This window comes from Anabrus simplex, chromosome 1, assembly GCF_040414725.1.
Source record: "Anabrus simplex isolate iqAnaSimp1 chromosome 1, ASM4041472v1, whole genome shotgun sequence".
NCBI classification, from domain to species: Eukaryota; Metazoa; Arthropoda; class Insecta; order Orthoptera; family Tettigoniidae; genus Anabrus; species Anabrus simplex.
Genome location: NC_090265.1, coordinates 267,505,155 through 267,523,037, shown reverse-complemented (window position 1 = coordinate 267,523,037; position 17,883 = coordinate 267,505,155). Strand labels below are relative to the sequence as shown.

The following is a 17,883-nucleotide window of genomic DNA, read 5'->3' as shown; positions in this document are numbered from 1 at the left end:
CCATTTGAGTTGGTTTTCTGTAAATACTATAAGTAAAAGAGGAGGGATGTCTTTTAATAGTTAAATCCAGAAAGTTGATTGATCTATTAGTTTCTGATTCCAGGGTGAATTTGATGTGCTGATCTATGCTATTAAGGTATCTTAGGGTAGAATATGTGTCAATAGAATGTTCTTCAAGGATTACAAACTTGCCATCCACATACCTGGCCCAGAACTGAATATTAGCAAATTTAACATCTCTATCAATTACGGAATGCTCTAGATAATCGAGGTAACTCAGCTAAATTTCCCGAGCCTGGTGACCCCAAAGCCAAACCATCTTGTTTGTAAACAACATTGTCGAATGTGAAGTAATTATTATTAATTAAAAACGTTAAGATGGTCATGAAGTCTCAAATTTCCAGTTTGTTAAGCTGACTGTTGGCAAGTAAATTTATTTTGATAATTGGAAAAAGTAAGTTAGTATTAATACTCGGGTACATGTTAACAATATTGAAGGAATTCATAGAATGAAATGACTGAAGATTAAGGTTATCTAACAATCAATCAATCAATCAATCAATACTGATCTGCATTTAGGGCAGTCGCCCAGGTGGCAGATTCCCTATTTGTTGTTTTCCTAGCCTTTTCCTAAATGATTTCAAAGAAATTGGAAATTTATTGAACATCTCTCTTGGTAAGTTATTCCAATCCCTAACTCCCCTTCCTATAAATGAATATTTGCCCCAGTTTGTCCTCTTGAATTCCAACTTTATCTTCATATTGTGATCTTTCCTACTTTTATAAACGCCATTCAAACTTATTCGTCTACTAATGTCATTCCACGCCATCTCTCCGCTGACAGCCCGGAACATACCACTTAGTCGAGCAGCTCTTCTTCTTTCTCTCAATTCATCCCAACCCAAACATTGCAACATTTTTGTAACGCTACTCTTTTGTCGGAAATCGCCCAGAACAAATCGAGCTGCTTTTCTTTGGATTTTTTCCAGTTCTTGAATCAGGTAATCCTGGTGAGGGTCCCATACACTGGAACCATACTCTAGTTGGGGTCTTACCAGAGACTTATATGCCCTCTCCTTTACATCCTTACTACAACCCTTAAACACCCTCATAACCATGTGCAGAGATCTGTACCCTTTATTTACAATCCCATTTATGTGATTACCCCAATGAAGATCTTTCCTTATATTAACACCTAGATACTTACAATGATCCCCAAAAGGAACTTTCACCCCATCAACGCAGTAATTAAAACTGAGAGGACTTTTCCTACTTGTAAAACTCACAACCTGACTTTTAACCCCGTTTATCAACATACCATTGCCTGCTGTCCATCTCACAACATTTTCGAGGTCACGTTGCAGTTGCTCACAATCTTGTAACTTATTTATCACTCTATAGAGAATAACATCATCCGCAAAAAGCCTTACCTCCGATTCCACTCCTTTACTCATATCATTTATATATATAAGAAAACATAAAGGTCCGATAATACTGCCTTGAGGAATTCCCCTCTTAATTATTACAGGGTCAGATAAAGCTTCACCTACTCTAATTCTCTGAGATCTATTTTCTAGAAATATAGCAACCCATTCAGTCACTCTTTTGTCTAGTCCAATTGCACTCATTTTTGCCAGTAGTCTCCCATGATCCACCCTATCAAATGCTTTAGACAGGTCAATCGCGATACAGTCCATTTGACCTCCTGAATCCAAGATATCTGCTATATCTTGCTGGAATCCTACAAGTTGAGCTTCAGTGGAATAACCTTTCCTAAAACCGAACTGCCTTCTATCGAACCAGTTATTAATTTCACAAACATGTCTAATATAATCAGAAAGAATGCCTTCCCAAAGCTTACATACAATGCATGTCAAACTTACTGGCCTGTAATTTTCAGCTTTATGTCTATCACCCTTTCCTTTATACACAGGGGCTACTATAGCAACTCTCCATTCATCTGGTATAGCTCCTCCGACTAAACAATAATCAAATAAGTACTTCAGATATGGTACTATATCCCAACCCATTGTCTTTAGTATATCCCCAGAAATCTGATCAATTCCAGTCGCTTTTCTAGTTTTTAACTTTTGTATCTTATTGTAAATGTCATTGTTATCATATGTAAATTTTATTACTTCTTTGGCCTTAGTCTCCTCCTCTATCTCGACATTATCCTTGTAACCAACAATCTTTACATACTGCTGACTGAATACTTCTGCCTTTTGAAGATCCTCACATACACAATCCCCTTGTTCATTAATTATTCCTGGAATGTCCTTCTTGGAACCTGTTTCTGCCTTAAAATACCTATACATACCCTTCCATTTTTCACTAAAATTCGTATGACTGCCAATTATGCTTGCCATCATATTATCCTTAGCTGCCTTCTTTGCTAGATTCAATTTTCTAGTAAGTTCCTTCAATTTCTCCTTACTTCCACAGCCATTTCTAACTCTATTTCTTTCCAGTCTGCACCTCCTTCTTAGTCTCTTTAACTTTTTGGTTAGTTCTATGGTATTCTAGATTGACTTATTTGAAGAAAACTTATGTGTTCAAAGAAACTGTTGTATCGGCAGCCCTGAAGATGGTTTTCCGTGGTTTCCCATTTTCACACCAGGCAAATGCTGGGGCTGTACCTTAATTAAGGCCACGGCCGCTTCCTTCCAACTCCTAGGCCTTTCCCATCCCATCGTCGCCATAAGACCTATCTGTGTCGGTGCGACGTAAAGCCCCTAGCAAAAAAAAAAAAAAAAAAAAAAAAGAAACTGTTGAATGAATTGTGAAAATATATATAGGGGCTAGGTTTATAATTAATGATTGGTCGAATGGGGACACCTGCTTTGTGGACCTTGGGAAGTGCTGTAGCTGTAGGCAGACCTGGGTTCATACACGTTAATTTATCTTTTTAGTTGTTCAGTCAGAGGAAAGATGGTGTTCCTCAAAATCTGTTTTAAATTGTGTTGGATTGATTAAGTGGGATCCCTCTTAATTACTAAAAAAAAGTTTCATTATCAAAAAGGTTTTTTAGTTTTTTTAGTATAATCGGCCTTGTCCATAATGACTGTTGCGTTGCCCTTATCAAGTTTAGTAATAACAAGCAGATTATCTTCAATTTTTTTTAAAGATCTAAGATGTTTTTCCTATCTTTGAAGGATTCCTTAATAAAGTTGATGTTAGAGGGTATGATTGTATTTTTTTAAAGCAAAATTTTATTTGTTTTTTTAATGTCCATTCTGATTTAATCTTGTACGTCGTGTGGCATTTTTTTGATAGCGACTTCTGACTCAACGAGTTTAGAAGCTACATTGGCTCAAACAGCTGCCACCATTAGATATGACTCATGTCACCCTCAAACGCACAAGAGCGCCACATATTATAGTCTAGTAAATCGCGCTTTCCAGATCCCAATGTCCAAAACTGATTTCAATAGAGAATTAAAAATCATCCGTTCTATACCTAAAGCTAATGGCTTCAGAGAGGCCTTTATTGAAAGAATAATTAACAAATTTAGGTATCGTCGTAAAACCACCTTACCAAGAGACAAACCAAATCCTGTTAAGTTTTCAACATATACTTTTAACAATGATGTATATAAAGTCACAAATGTTTTCAAAAAACACAATGTTAAGATTCCTTTTCATACTAACAACAGAAATTTGGATATTTTGCACAACCTCCCCTCTATTAATAAGGGAAACTCTTTTTCAAAATCAGGAGTCACAGGTTTTGCTCTAATGACTGTCCTTGCTCATATGTAGGTCAAACAGGTCATTGCTTCAAAATCAGGTATGCAGAACAAGTAAATGCAATTAAATATAACAAATTATCTGCAGTAGACCAACATATGAAGGATTCTAAACATACTTATACTGAATTCAATCAAGATATTGAGATATTAGTGGTCCTAAACAAAGGTCCCTTGCTTGATGCTACGGAAAATTGTTACATTCACTTGGACCAATATTTTAATGTGGGCCTAAATTTAAATGATATCTCCGAAAAACCAAAAATTTTGTTTGATTTTCTTATTTTACTTCTTACTAATAACAAAACTCCAAACTGCAGCTCTATCTTTCGTATTATGTACAACACTTTCTTACGTTACGCATATCCTTCACTATACCCTCCTTAATTCCCTTCTCTCTCTTACTTGTCTCACCTTCTTTCCTTCCCTTTACAACCTGACAATTTACTTAATTTTATTTTCAATTTTTACTTCCCCTTGTTTATTTCTGCATAATTTATTATTCTTTTTATTCCTTTGACTCCGCACTGAACTGAGAAAAATTCCCTTGAAGTTGTTATTCATGTTACAAGTTAGTCCGGACCCGCGTTGTGGGGGGCAATGCGTCCGCCTGTCACCCGGCGGCCCCGGGTTTGATTCCCGGCTGGGTCAGGGGTTTTTAATTGTAAATGATTAGTATCCCTGGCCTGGGGACTGGGTGTTTGTGTCGTCCTTAACGTTCCTTTCGTCACATTCAACACTCTACACTTCCTCCATTCCAATTACACGTAGGTTCATATCACATGGTACAAGTAGGGGCAAAAGATCTTTATAGGTTGATGCCTATAGGTTGATGCCTCGAACAAATAGCATTTCCAAAAAAGGTAAAACTTCCACCTTTTTAAATAGATTTCAGTGAAAATCCACAGACTGTTTCCAGTCATTCAACCGGGTCAGGAATGGAATGAATAAAGCCCCCTTCTCACGGCGAGAATGGGAATTGTGCCGGCTGCCGAGGCCTGTCACACTCGTCTGGGGCAATGATTAATGAAATGTTATTGGAGAGTGTTGCTGGAATGAAAGATTACAGTGAAAACTGGAGTACCCAGAGAAAAACTTGTCCTGCCTCCACTCTGTCTAGCACAAATCTCACATGGAGTGACCGGGATTTGAACCACGGAACCCAGCGCTGAGAGGCTGCCGCCTGAGCCACGGAGGCTCTTTAAATAGCTTTCAATATTCAAGTTAAAGGAAACTATCCACAGCTGTAATAGTTTCCATAGAAACAGTTTACAACATTTAAAACAGACGACTGTTCAGTTTGTTTATCAAGAATATTTTTAAGGTTTATAAAGAAACTTTATACACGTTTCATCATTTATGCTTCTGATCAATTGTGACGACATTCTATTTAAATTGAAAATCTTCCTACTCTAAGTAGAACTCAGGACTTTCAAGATTCCATCTTGAGTAAAATAATTAAGTGTCATTCGTTCTAACTGTGATTGTCATATTTACAGAGAAACTCTATACATGGTTCGACCTTTGTATAACATTTCATTTATGACAGGACTTTTTATTTATTTGAGAATCTTACAGTTCTAAGTCAAACTCAATACTTTCAACTTTCTAACTTGAGTAAAAAGAATTACATTGTGTTAAGTGTCGTTGTAATCGTGACTTCAAAATTTTGAAATTGTTTTATTCTCCAGATACTTTTAGGGGCATCATAATTCCCATATTACGAGTGTTTATTTGTGCATTGATCTAATGATAAGTATATTTACAATTGCCTGTTCCACACCTGCCAACCCTTCAGATTTACTTGGAAGCTTTCCGTTTTTTAACTCTTCTTCCGATTTTCCTATTTATTCTTGGATTAATATAACCTCCAGTACGCTCAATACTCTTAAATTCTTATGTGCTTGTGTAATTGATGGAACCTCATTTTCAAGCATAGTTGCCTTATTTCGCGAGTGTATCGTCTGTCACCTTCGTGTAATGTTTCCTGCTCACCACAGCACCTTGTGCCCTTTACAGGTGGGGATTTTGGACGGCAGTCGCCCTACAAGCAAGAGAGGCTAATGCGTACTAGTGACTCGGTTAATCGGGATGAAAGAATGAATTTGTTATTGTGTGGTTTCCGCGCTGTTAACATCTTTCCTGTGTGTAGATTCGTTGGAGTTGTAGGCCATGTAATTTTTCTTCCGGTTCTGTGCTTTTCGCCCTATCAAAGTCATACGTTAATAATGTATGAGACATGTTGATCTGTTTTGTATGTGGTAGATTCATGTATTTCAGTGCATTTTTGTTCATTCTTATTTCAAAATTGTAACGGGTTGAATGTATTTCAGGGAGTTGTGTCAGTGACAGTTTCTGGTATTTTCTCTTCACATTATGGCCAAAAACATGAGAAACGTTATCTCTAAGTGTTCAGAGATACCTATGAAATTAAATTTCCGATCATTTTACATTCTAATAAAGGGAACTATTATGCATTTTGTTGCGTGTGTCAGTGTGGTATAAATATTGTTTGTATGAGAATGATTAGGCACATTTTATTGTAATCATTTTTACGAATATAAATTTAATCGTCAGTTCACATTGTAACTGTAGGTGTATACCTAGAGGCATGATTTTTTCGTATTAACGATAAACGCGACTAAAAATATTTTGAAGCGATTTTGCGATATCTTTACAAATCATATATTTCTGGTTAAGAAAATATGAATATTATGTTCACGAATTAAAGCGATAAGGCCATTTTAAAGCAAAATTCAATTATTTTGCGATAAGCGCGATATTACAGCGAAATTTGTAGTGAATAACGAACTTGACATTTTGTTCTAAGATTATGTATGAAAAGAAAAGGAAGAGCGAACAAATATTCATCAACATGAAATAAATATGTTATCATTAATGTTTTGGAAAATCTCTTTAAGACATGGCATCAAAGAAAAAGGGTTGGCTCCAGGCTTCTTGCCAAACGAAATATTGGGAATGTTGTTCTTGTGGTGGCTGGTAATCCCACCTCAGCCTGTGTCCTCGTGACATTGTGCAATCCTGCAATCCCTAATGACGTCTACAAGCAGCACAATTGACTGGTGTATTTAGACTTCGTGGTCAGGTGAAATTAAGAAAGTGATCACAGACAGTAGCGAAGATGGGTCGCTCAACAAGCGTTACGGTGCACAGCATAGCTAAACAGTTTGCGAGTGAAGGTTTATACGTTTCGGAAAGCAATATTTTAATGTGTAAATTTTGTAATGTTCGTATCGAGTGGGAGAAAAAAGATACTGTCTCAAAACATTGTTTTAAAAATAAGGAACATTCAGAACGTAAATTTAGCACTCCAACAGTGAAACAGCAGGCAGCAATAGAACTCTCATTAGATATGCAAAAGAAAGCTAAGAGTTAAAAAATAGAATTTATTCACAAAAAAACAGGGATGCTACTCAAAGCCAACATCCCGCTGGAGAAGGTAGACGACCCTGCAGTCAGGAAATGGCTTCAAAAGTATGTACCTTTGATGATTAATTTTAGAATTTCATTAAAGCGAAATTAAAGTGATACGGCAATATCTATTTTGCGAAATAATGCGAAAATTAGTATCCTTCTCGCAAAATCGTTCAAAAATTAATGCGAAAAAATCATGCCTCTATGTATGCCTTTTATCCTGTCCTTTTTCACCTAGACCGTGGCGCAGTATTATAGCCTATGTGATGAAATCCAAGAATTAAACAAACTTCCTATTTTTTTTATTTCTTAAAGTTGGCAGGTATGCTGTTCTCATATTTGGCTGAAGATGATGCTCACCAGCGCCGAAACTAGTTCCAAGTAAATGTTATAACTTATTTATTTTAATATTAGTAACGAAAAGGTGGATTATAATTTTACTTATCTATTATTCTCGGTTCAATATGGACTTTAAAATGAAATTCTTAAATTTAAACGTCCAATAGATACTCTCTATTTCAATTCCGTATTTTATTCAATCACTAACTTTCACTTATCCATAATACATAAATACATTATTACATGAAGAAGGTTACTAGCCCCCCCCCCCCCCCCCCCCATACCCATTTGATGAAGGAAGGTTCCACAACACTCAACATTGCCCCGCCCCTACTTCCTCATCCCCTCTCCACAGCACAGTATGCTAGGTTATAACATAGAGAAAGTACTGACCGGCTCTTCCCTATCCAATAGGAAGGATTCACAACATTTCAGTAGCCCCTCCCTTCTCCGCGGAACAACATACTTTGCCCAAAATCTTCCACTAGCTTTTCCTTTACCACAGTCGTGAAATAGTGTTTGGTGACAGCAGACTAAGCTTCGACATTCCAGATAAGCACAGAATTTTGTTTTTCATTATGTTAGTACGATGTTGGTTGAATACTTATAAAATCATCATTTGTTAATACTTGTTCATATTATCACCTAACACTCTATCATTGACAAGTTTACACAGCGTAAACAATACTGTACATGTTTATGCATTATTTAAGTGATTTGATAGAATCTGAGTTTGTTCTTGTAGAACGAAACATGTCACTCTTTGTGTAATAGTTTGTATTTTTTACAGGTATGATATTAGTGTTATAATTTTTATTGAAATTTTGTGTGTTTGACAGACTGTAAAGTTTTTAATGTCCTATTGTCCTCCTTAATAGGTTTTATCATTTTTTTTATTTGAAATTTATTCTATTTTTGAAGTTTTTACTAAATGACATAGTAAGTGAACAGTTTAGACACCAGACATTTAAAGATTTATGTATAAATTGTTTTGTTGACTGTATTGTACAAATGTGCCAGGTCCAAGGATTTTATTCGATGTTTTGCACCGCTGAGGAAGAGAGCAGTTGAGCTCTCAAAACATGTACGGTAGATAATTATAATAAAATGTAAAGTATTGACAAGGCGGAAAAGCGTTTCCTGGAACCTTCACTCACTGTTTGCATGGAGCGCTAAAGCACTGGCATTATCTGACTGGACAGCAGGTGTGACCTGCTGTTAGTTGAAATTCATATCAAACTGGAAATTATTCCACATTGTAAAGTCGCCAGTAAGCACGTGTAGAATAATAAACATTATGTAGAAATTGTTCGTCAGGGTAATTATTAGGTTTATCAGATGAAAATAAAATTGACAGAATGGGTTGTAAAATGAAAATACGATCTTGCGTGCATTCAACATGCAATATGGACATAAAATATGTATTCCTTTATTTTGATGAACAATATGTTAAAGGGCTAAACATCAAGGTCATTGGCACCTGAATTATTGTTTTATTGCAGAAATGTAATAGTGTTCCAAGTGTTTTACTGTAAGAATTGTTTACTTAGAAATGTTCAGTATAATAAATTTGCTAATTTTTGTTTCATGATATTTACTCCTTTTTATAAAGTTAAACGATTTTCATATACTACTTCATCATGAAAGTGAAATTGTTCTTCATGTCTTATTGCTAATATCAGTTACAGATATGAGGGCGAATCAAAAAGCAAGTTATACTTCCAAGTTATGGCCATTTATGAAACCACCTACACATAGGCAAATGGCTATGACAACATACAATGTAAGTTGACTTTTCCACACAGTCCCATTTCTCAGAACGGTCAACCAACTTTTCGATTCCGGGTGCGTAGAAATCACTTCCAGCGCTATGTAACCACCTGGAGACAGCTGCTGTAACCTCATAGTTTCGGAATCGTCCACCGAGATCCTTTTTCATTTTACCGAACACATGATAATCGCTTGGCGCTAAGTCTGGACTGTGTGGAGGAAGTTGCCATACCTCTCACTTCAATCGCTGCAGCAGTTCGGATGTTTGGCAGGCCATGTGGTTTGCTCGATTTTCCCTGCCACTTTTCTTTAATTGCCTTACACAGTCAGTTCAACGTTTGACAATATGAAGCAGAGTTTATCACGTACCTTTCAAATTCCACGTGCACCACACCCTCCATGTCAAAGAACACTGTCGCCATTGCCTTTCCTGCTTGAAGATTGGAGCTTGGTCATCTTTTATGCTGATGGGGTGTCCACCTATTCCATCAATGTTCTCTTTGTTTCAGGGGTAAAGTGGTGGGCCCACATTTCATCCCCTGTGATGTTTCACCGCAGAAACTAGTTGTCCTTCACAGAATACTGTTGCAAAAAAGCCAGTGAGGATTGGAAACGCTGTCCCTTGTAAACATCGGTGAACAGACGTGGGACCCATCTTTGACACACTTCATGAAATCCAAGGTGCTGGTGAACGATGGAGAACACACTGCCATACGAAATGTTTAGCTTGCAGGCAATTTCCTGCAGTATTTTGCACAGATTCTCTCTAATGATCCCATCCACACAGCCAAAATTTGCAATGGTACTGGACGTGGTGGGTCTGCCTTCGCGATATTCGTTCGCACTTTACAATACCTGGGCAAGAAATATCACGTTCGCCATATACAGCAGTGATTTCATGATGAATGTCCGTGCAATTGAGCCGTTTAGCCCATAGAAATCTGATTGTTGCACCCACCTCCAATTTGGGGTGAACATCCAGTTGACGCACCATTGAGCCTAGCCCACTCTCCACACACAACACGATGGGACACCACACCAACCTTCCTATCGGATGTATCAGCAGTTACTGTAGCTTTCTCCGCATTGGCCATGGTCACGACACACAGCGTGCTCTCGCAGTGAGCTAGTGTAATTTATGTTTTGTTTTGCCCTCGTACATGCATGTTGGAAGTCTAACATTTGATTACTTCTTTGAATATTTTATATCAGTTTTTAAAGGTTTTTCTAATTAATGCATTGCAATGAATTGTTTTAGGCTGTGTATGAAGAAATAAATGCATCTCAGCGACCGGACTTGGTTCGTCAGACAGATATAAACAGAAGAGGGGTCCAGAATTATCGCCATGATCAGAATGTTCTTGCTTCTGCCCCTGCCATGTATCGTCAGGTTGTTGTTCCGGCTCCAGGATCCAAGGAGTATGTTACAGGTCATTAATATTCAGTGCTATAGCTTATACAGATTAGCCATTCATCTTCAAGTTTGGGTTAAAATTTAGTTAGGGACACTTGGGCGTGATACCTGCAGGTTTCAAAGCTCATTTTGTAGATTCTCTTATAAGAAAATGTTTTCCTAGTCTTCTTTTTTTTTCATTCTATATTGTTAATAGTTTATGGTAAGCAATCCCTTGTGAATGAACAAGACTTCCATCATACTGTATCAGCTAGTTGTCTGCAGTCTCATTCACAAACTACCATTGCTAACAACTGTGAACTTGCTTCAGTAGTTGTTCTGTACTTTGATTTGATTTCTGTCGCTCTGCAATGATCTTCAGAGGAAACATGTTCACCTGAAATGCTCCACCTGGTCCAGTTTTGTATCTCCTACCTGGCATTCCATTATCCTATGTTTCTTCCTAAGTGACACCACTTTAGTCCTAGAAATATTGGTCTTCATACTGTATTTTACCTTAAAGTTCCAAAATTACAAGTGTAGTGCATAGTCTACCATTGAGAATAAGTCATGTGTGTAAGTCAAATGGCTATAAAACAATTTCATTCCTCTTAATCTGCCTCTGTCAGTTTGACTTTCAATATCTTATTTATTTAGTCGTATGGTGATCATGTATATATGTTCAGTCCTCAGTGCGAAGGCTGGTTGGATCCTCGACATCTCCACCATTAGCTGTCATAGAAGGCATAGCCATGAAGAGGTGTACTAGGGAAATGAGGAATACCAAAGATAGTTTCCTGTAGCTTTCCTCACTGAGCCAGAAGTTGCTATTACATATCAGTCTCTCAAGTCCACTGAAATTCATGCACCAACTGACCCTATGAGCAACATTTTCACACCATTGGGGTAGGGACTGGCTGTATAAGGAATTGCATTACTAGCACCACTCATACCTTAGTCGCTTATTGTCAAAGCCAAGGATAAAACTGTGACATATCATTTAAAGTAACAAAATTGTTCTAGCCCATACTAGAAGACATACTGTAATGCATTGTAAACATTAGGTCTCACCAGCAAAGGCATATGGTGATCACACAGAAGAGATTACAAAACTTCACATTTATTGATTCAGATAATAGGCATGTAAACTCTGCCCCCGGTACCCACTGGGTGGATAGAGTATCCCAGTGGGAGCCGTTGCCAGTTGCAAACCTGGATGAAGAAGGAGAGTTGGTGCCAGGAGCGTCATCCAACTGTAAAAATAATTGCCAAAACAGTATGGAGAGTTGTTTAGGAGTGGCCTTGGAAAATGTTAGGGCATTCTTCAAAAACTGTGTGCAAGGATCTTGTTTGTGTCTTGTGAAAAATTGGCAAGGGCTATCAAGTTGGAGGCAGGCTCAGCTGAAGAAATTGGTCCAGGTTAGGGTAAGAAGAATGTTGAGTCAGTGACCCGAAGAGGACAAGAGGTGGTAGACAAGAAGATCCACATCCTATGTCTACATGAAACACTATGGAAAGGAAACAAGGTCAGAGAACTGAGTGAAGGGTATAAACTGTTCTTCAGTGGTATTGATGGAACCAAAATGAAGTAAGAAAGTGTAATTGGAAAATAAAAGGATTGGAAAACAAATGTTATTAGTAGACATATAGGCTTTCGGGCTATTGCCATGGCAGAAAACAAGGAGTAATTCTTTATTTCACAAAGAGGGAGAGTACAACTTGCTATAGACCAATAGTAAAGCATTCTTAAAATCAAACCTTCATTAGTAGAGATGACTTACTCGTGAACTGATAAGATTTTCTTCTGAAGACCCTGACCAAGTTCTCTGCGAAACTTAAAGAATTTCACCTTGTTTTGTGACACGGCAAAATCCCAAAAGCTTATGTCTAAAACTAAACTACGAGCCGTGAAAGCATCAATCTAAATGTTATTAGTGTTCACCGTACATATGATACGATAATCAGCATTAAAGTGGAAATGGAAGAAACATTAAACTCAGTATGTGCTTATGCCTCATAAGCAGTATGGAAAGAGGAGAAGGAATCTTTCTGGAATACCTCGGGAGGATATCTTAGGTGGCAATTTGAATGGTCACTTCAGCGGGGAATGGGTCGAGTGAATGGTGGATGGACGTTTTCCAGAACATCTGTCCTGTTGTTACATAATAACTTTTTTCTAAAAAGTGACAAACTTCTGATGTTATATTAATGTGGAGGGAAGAAAAGTCGGATTTTATCTGGTGTAGAAGACAACTTTTAAAGGAGGTCTGAAACTTGAAGGTCATTAATGTCAAAGTAGTTGGGACGCAACATAGTGTCCTGGTGAAGGATTACAAGTTTCAAACTAGCAGTAGTAGTCTACAATGTGGAGGAAACATAAAGACCCAAGTTTGGAAAGAAAATTTTAAAAAAAACCCATGTGAGATAAGAAAAAGTAGGTGTGCAGAAGTAGTGGGAAATACAGCGTGGAACAACAAAGGCAGTGAAAGGATCAGGGGTCAAGCACTGTAGTGTATGCTGTGTGCCGATGTTTCACTGTGCAGTCAGGGACGAGTTACAGTGAAAGAAGAAATCATTGTGTACAGCATTGTAGGAGATAGGATTGATGACACACAGCAAGGAAACAGTGTACTTCAGCTTTGGAGGACAGGGAGAGGGATCGATCAAAATTGGGAGTGATGTATTGGACATAAATTTAAGTACTTTGGTTCTTCAGGGGATAAGAAAGGGAATTTGGACTCGGAGGTGATACACAGGCTGGTTGAACTGGAGGAAGATGTTGGGCTTACTTTCCGACAAGAGACAGATATAAAACTGAAGGGAAAAAATATAACATACACGTGGCAGAGATGAAATATCTTTGTTCATATGACCTGTTTTAGCTGATGATGGTGTCCATAGACACCGAAACCGGTACTGAATAAAAATGTTGTAATCATATTACATATTAACAATATATTATGTATTGAAAAAAGGTGGATCAGTCAAATTTCCCTCTATTGTATGTTAATACCACAATGCGCATCATATCTGGCGCAATTGCATCTACTCCAATTCATTGGCCTCCACTGCTTAGATCTACGCCGATCTAATGCCCTTATGAAGGAATTCTACAAGATCTCCAGAAATCCAGACTACCCGTGCATAGTGACCTACCACTTTTGAATCTTAATAGGCATTTATGGTACTTCTCCACCTTCCTCTCTCTTTCCACCATTCCTCTTCCATCATTTTGTCCCAGTCTAGGTTTCTTCTTCTTGCACTCCTCTTTATTGAATCGATCCACCTTGTTCTAGGTCTCGCTCTTTCCCTCAAACTTCATCATCCGGTTTTTTGGTATTCTTTCCTCCTCCATCCTCTTTACATTTCCAAACCATCTTAGTTTACTCCTATCAATTCTCTCATTTAGGTTTTCCATTCCAACTTCCATTCTCACATCTTTGTTTCTCAATCTGTCTTTCCTATGATACTTCTTAAGTATTTCATCTCACTGGCTTGAATTCTACTCTCCTCCCTACTTGTCATTGTCTAGGTCTCAGCCGCATACGTCAATATGAGTACATAATACATTTTGTACATTAAGCTCTTTACACTTCCTTGGTACTTCCTTACTCCAGACAAGGTTTCTTACATTTGGGTAAAATGCATTGCCCTGTAGCACCTCTTGCTAATCTCAATGTCCAGCCTGTGGTCTGCATTAATCCATTCCTCGGGTATTTGAAAATTTCAACAATTTCAAGGCTTTGACCAATTTTTACAATGCCTTTCCCTCGTCTTTCTCTTGATATCACCATGATCTTGCATTTCTCTCTCTCTGGGCCGATGACCTTAGATGTTAGGCCCCTTTAAACTACAAGGATCATCATCATCATTGCTTTTCTCTGTGCTGATTTTCATACCATACTTTTCAATTTTCTTGTTCAGTGCATCAAGTTTTTCTTGTTGCTGTTTGTTCCCAAGACCACAATATCATCTGCAAATAGTAATAACTTCGTCTTCCTATTCCCATATGTTTCCAATGTCTCCTTTACAACTTCGTCCATAACCGTTTGAAACAAAAAAGGCTACAGTGCACACTCCCCCTGTATTACAAGGAGAGGCCAGACCCTGTGTCAAATCAATTTCAGTGAGATGCAATGTACCTCTCAGAGGACACTCAACACTTTTTTCCTGACTTTGGTGCATCATAGTGCCTTTTATGAGTGTTGGTTTGCAGAATTTGGGACTGTTTTTCCACGTTACACAGTATGTCTATTACTGAGAGACGGAGAGAATGTATTCCTGGCATCCTATGTTACAACCAAAGTTAGTACATATGGTAGAGGTCCTATAATCCAATTAACCAAGCGCTTTCTTGTCTGTTGCTTGAGTAAACATTGACATAAGCCAGAAGTCCCCACGTCGATCTCTGTAATTCTTAGGAATAAGGTGTCCCAGTTATATATTGCTATAAATTGAACCTTAAATTGTGCATTACTCATAGACAGCTCATATTTTACTCTGTTAGACGAACAAAACAAAACTTGTATCACACTTTTGTGATGCAGCGTTACTGAGATAGCAGCTTACAAACCTTTGTTTTGCACTGAACCCTCTTCTGTTGTTATCCTGGAATTTCCTACCTGGAATTCTCACTCGTCACAAGTCTTTGTTATTGCAGCAGGCAGTTGTTACCAGTTATTGAGGACATTCAAAAGTATCTGCAATCATCGCATGGAGAAGTAGCTGCGGCAGCTAGAGATAGTATTACATACTATCCACTTCATTCCGTATCAATATTGTAATCAAGATAACAAGTAAAAGGTTCCACCTGATCGATACTTTTTTATTATTTAGCCTTCGGCTAAATTTATGTCATTAAAAACTTACAGAACATGTTTCGATTGCTTAGCAATCATCATCAGTTGTTTCGCTTAAGGCTAAGGTGAAAAAGCATAAAACATTTCATAATTAAAATTAAAATGTGTTAGTAAGGGACGTTTAAGTGGTGCGGGAGGATGGATTGGGGGGGGTTTGTGTTAGTTCAGATTAAAATTATTCAAATTAAAAACTATTCTAAACGAAAACATCTTTGATTTGATTCGTTGTCACTTGCACTGGTTCATTATTAAGTTCGACAGTTTTCCGTTAATGCTCTTGCACACTTGTCTTGATGGTATAGTGTTCCTTCTTTTTCTAGACCTTTCTTACTCTCCGGTGGAGAAGATTATGTAGATTGTTGGTCGATTTGTTCAGTTTTCATTTAGTTGGATAGTTTGGAGTACGATCCCTATCCAATTATTCGTTGTACGAATTTTATTCGGAATCATTAAGTCGGGAAGTTTGGTGTACTACCCCTGTCCAATTCGTTCTTGTTCCGATGTTTACGTGTTTGAAGACTGCAGAGACAAATACAAATCAGCTTCAATGTATTTCAGACGTACAAGGATTATCCTTAGTACCGAGAATTTCCTTTGCAGACAGTATAGTCACTGATCCACTCACGGTTGCTAACCATGTAGCAAGTCATTTTGCAGATGTCTCATTCTGGGAATTATTTTTGTAATTTCCTGGCTCTGAAGCGGGATGCAGAATGTCATCATCTGTTTTGCCACTCAAGCTTCAGAGGACTGTAACGTGCCCTTTACGAAGTGGGAATTCCGCAGCACCTTGGCGCTTTGCGAGGACATAGCTCCCGGACCAGATAATGTCTCTAACCAGATGTTGAAACACCTCAGCGTGGATAGCTTCTTATATCTCCTTGGGGTGTTCAAGGAGAGTTTCCGTCACAGTGGCGAGAGGGAATAGTAATTCTCCTCGAGCCTGACAAAAATCCTAAGTATGCAGAAAGTTAGGTCTGTTTGTCTCACTAACTGTCTTGTGTAAACTCTTTGAGAGGATGGTGAATCACAGACTTGAGTGATATTTGGAGAACAGGACTTTTATTAGGGTATCAATGTGGTTTTCGAGCTGCCCTCTCCACCACTGACCACTTGGTACGTCTGGAGAGTTCTAACCAGGACGCATTTCTCTGAAAACAGCATTTGGTGGCTGTTTTCTTTGACTTAGAAAAGGCCTATGACACCACATGGCGATTTGGCATCCTTTCGGTCCTGCATCAGTGCAGATTCCGAGGTAACTTGCCGGTTACAGGGATTGATTCTCAGTGCCACTTCGTTCACGATTGCCTTAAATTGTATTGCTCTGCTGCTGGTTCAGCAGTAATACAGTCGTTACATGTTGATTTTGCTCTGCATTATAGCTCACAAAATATGGCAGTCGCAGAGCGACAATTATAGCAAGTCATTGAAATGGCGTATGGCTTTTAGTGCTGGGAGCGTCTGAGGACAAGTTCGGCTCGCCAGATGCAGGTCTTTCGATTTGACACCCGTAGGTGACACCGGAAGAAGATGTAACAGATGTAGATGTAACAGCCTTGCCTGAAGAAGCCTTTGGTGGAGATCATAGAGTTGTGATAGGAAAATTGAAAGTTGGAAAGATTGAAAAACCCCAATTAAGAAGAGAGAAAAGAATTAAACTATGGAAGTTGAAGGAGAAAAGCATACAAGAAGAATTTCAAAGGGAAATAATACCCTTGGTGCCCAGGACAGAGGTGGGGAATGTTGAAGAGGAATGGAAAAGGTTTAAGGAAGCACTGGTTGGATGTGCAGAAAAGGTGTGTGGTAGAACATCAGGAAATGTGAAAGACAAAGAAACACACTGGTGGAATGATAGGGTAAAGATTAAAGTGAAGGAAAAGAAAATGGCATGGAAAGCATGGAAAACATCTAAGACTGAAGAAAGTAGAAGAAAATATGTGGAGGCAAAGAATTTGGCCAAGAAAGTAGTGGAGGAAGAAAAGAGGAAAAGCTGGGCCTTATTCACACAGACATTGAGAGATGATACGCAGGGCAGCAAGAAATTACTGTATGGTATCTTAAGAAACAAAAAGAGAGATCAAGTAAACACGAGATTTATGAAGGATGAAGGTGGCATAATTTTAACAAAGCCAGAAGAAATAAGAAATAGATGGAGAGAGTATTTTCAGAAGCTGCTGAACATAAGAACGGATGACAGTCATTCAATGGACGACCAGGAAAGGCAATTAGTTGACGAAGAAATGGATAAAGAAATTACAATGAATGAAATTGAAATGGCAGTAAGAAAGATGAAGAATGGAAAAACTGCTGGAATAGATGAAATTTCAGTGGAGATGATA

At 38.1% G+C, this 17,883-nt stretch overlaps 1 protein-coding gene across 2 annotated transcripts in view; it reads left to right on the top strand.

Moving 5' to 3' along the window:
- Edc3 (Enhancer of mRNA-decapping protein 3) overlaps positions 1 to 17,883 on the top strand; it is a 110,855-nt gene that overhangs the window by 58,777 nt on the left and 34,195 nt on the right. For both annotated transcript variants that reach the window (XM_067159534.2, XM_067159526.2), the window contains exon 5: positions 10,551 to 10,722. In XM_067159534.2, coding sequence (XP_067015635.1) covers positions 10,551 to 10,722 — 172 coding nt within the window. The remainder of the gene's footprint in view (positions 1 to 10,550; positions 10,723 to 17,883) is intronic.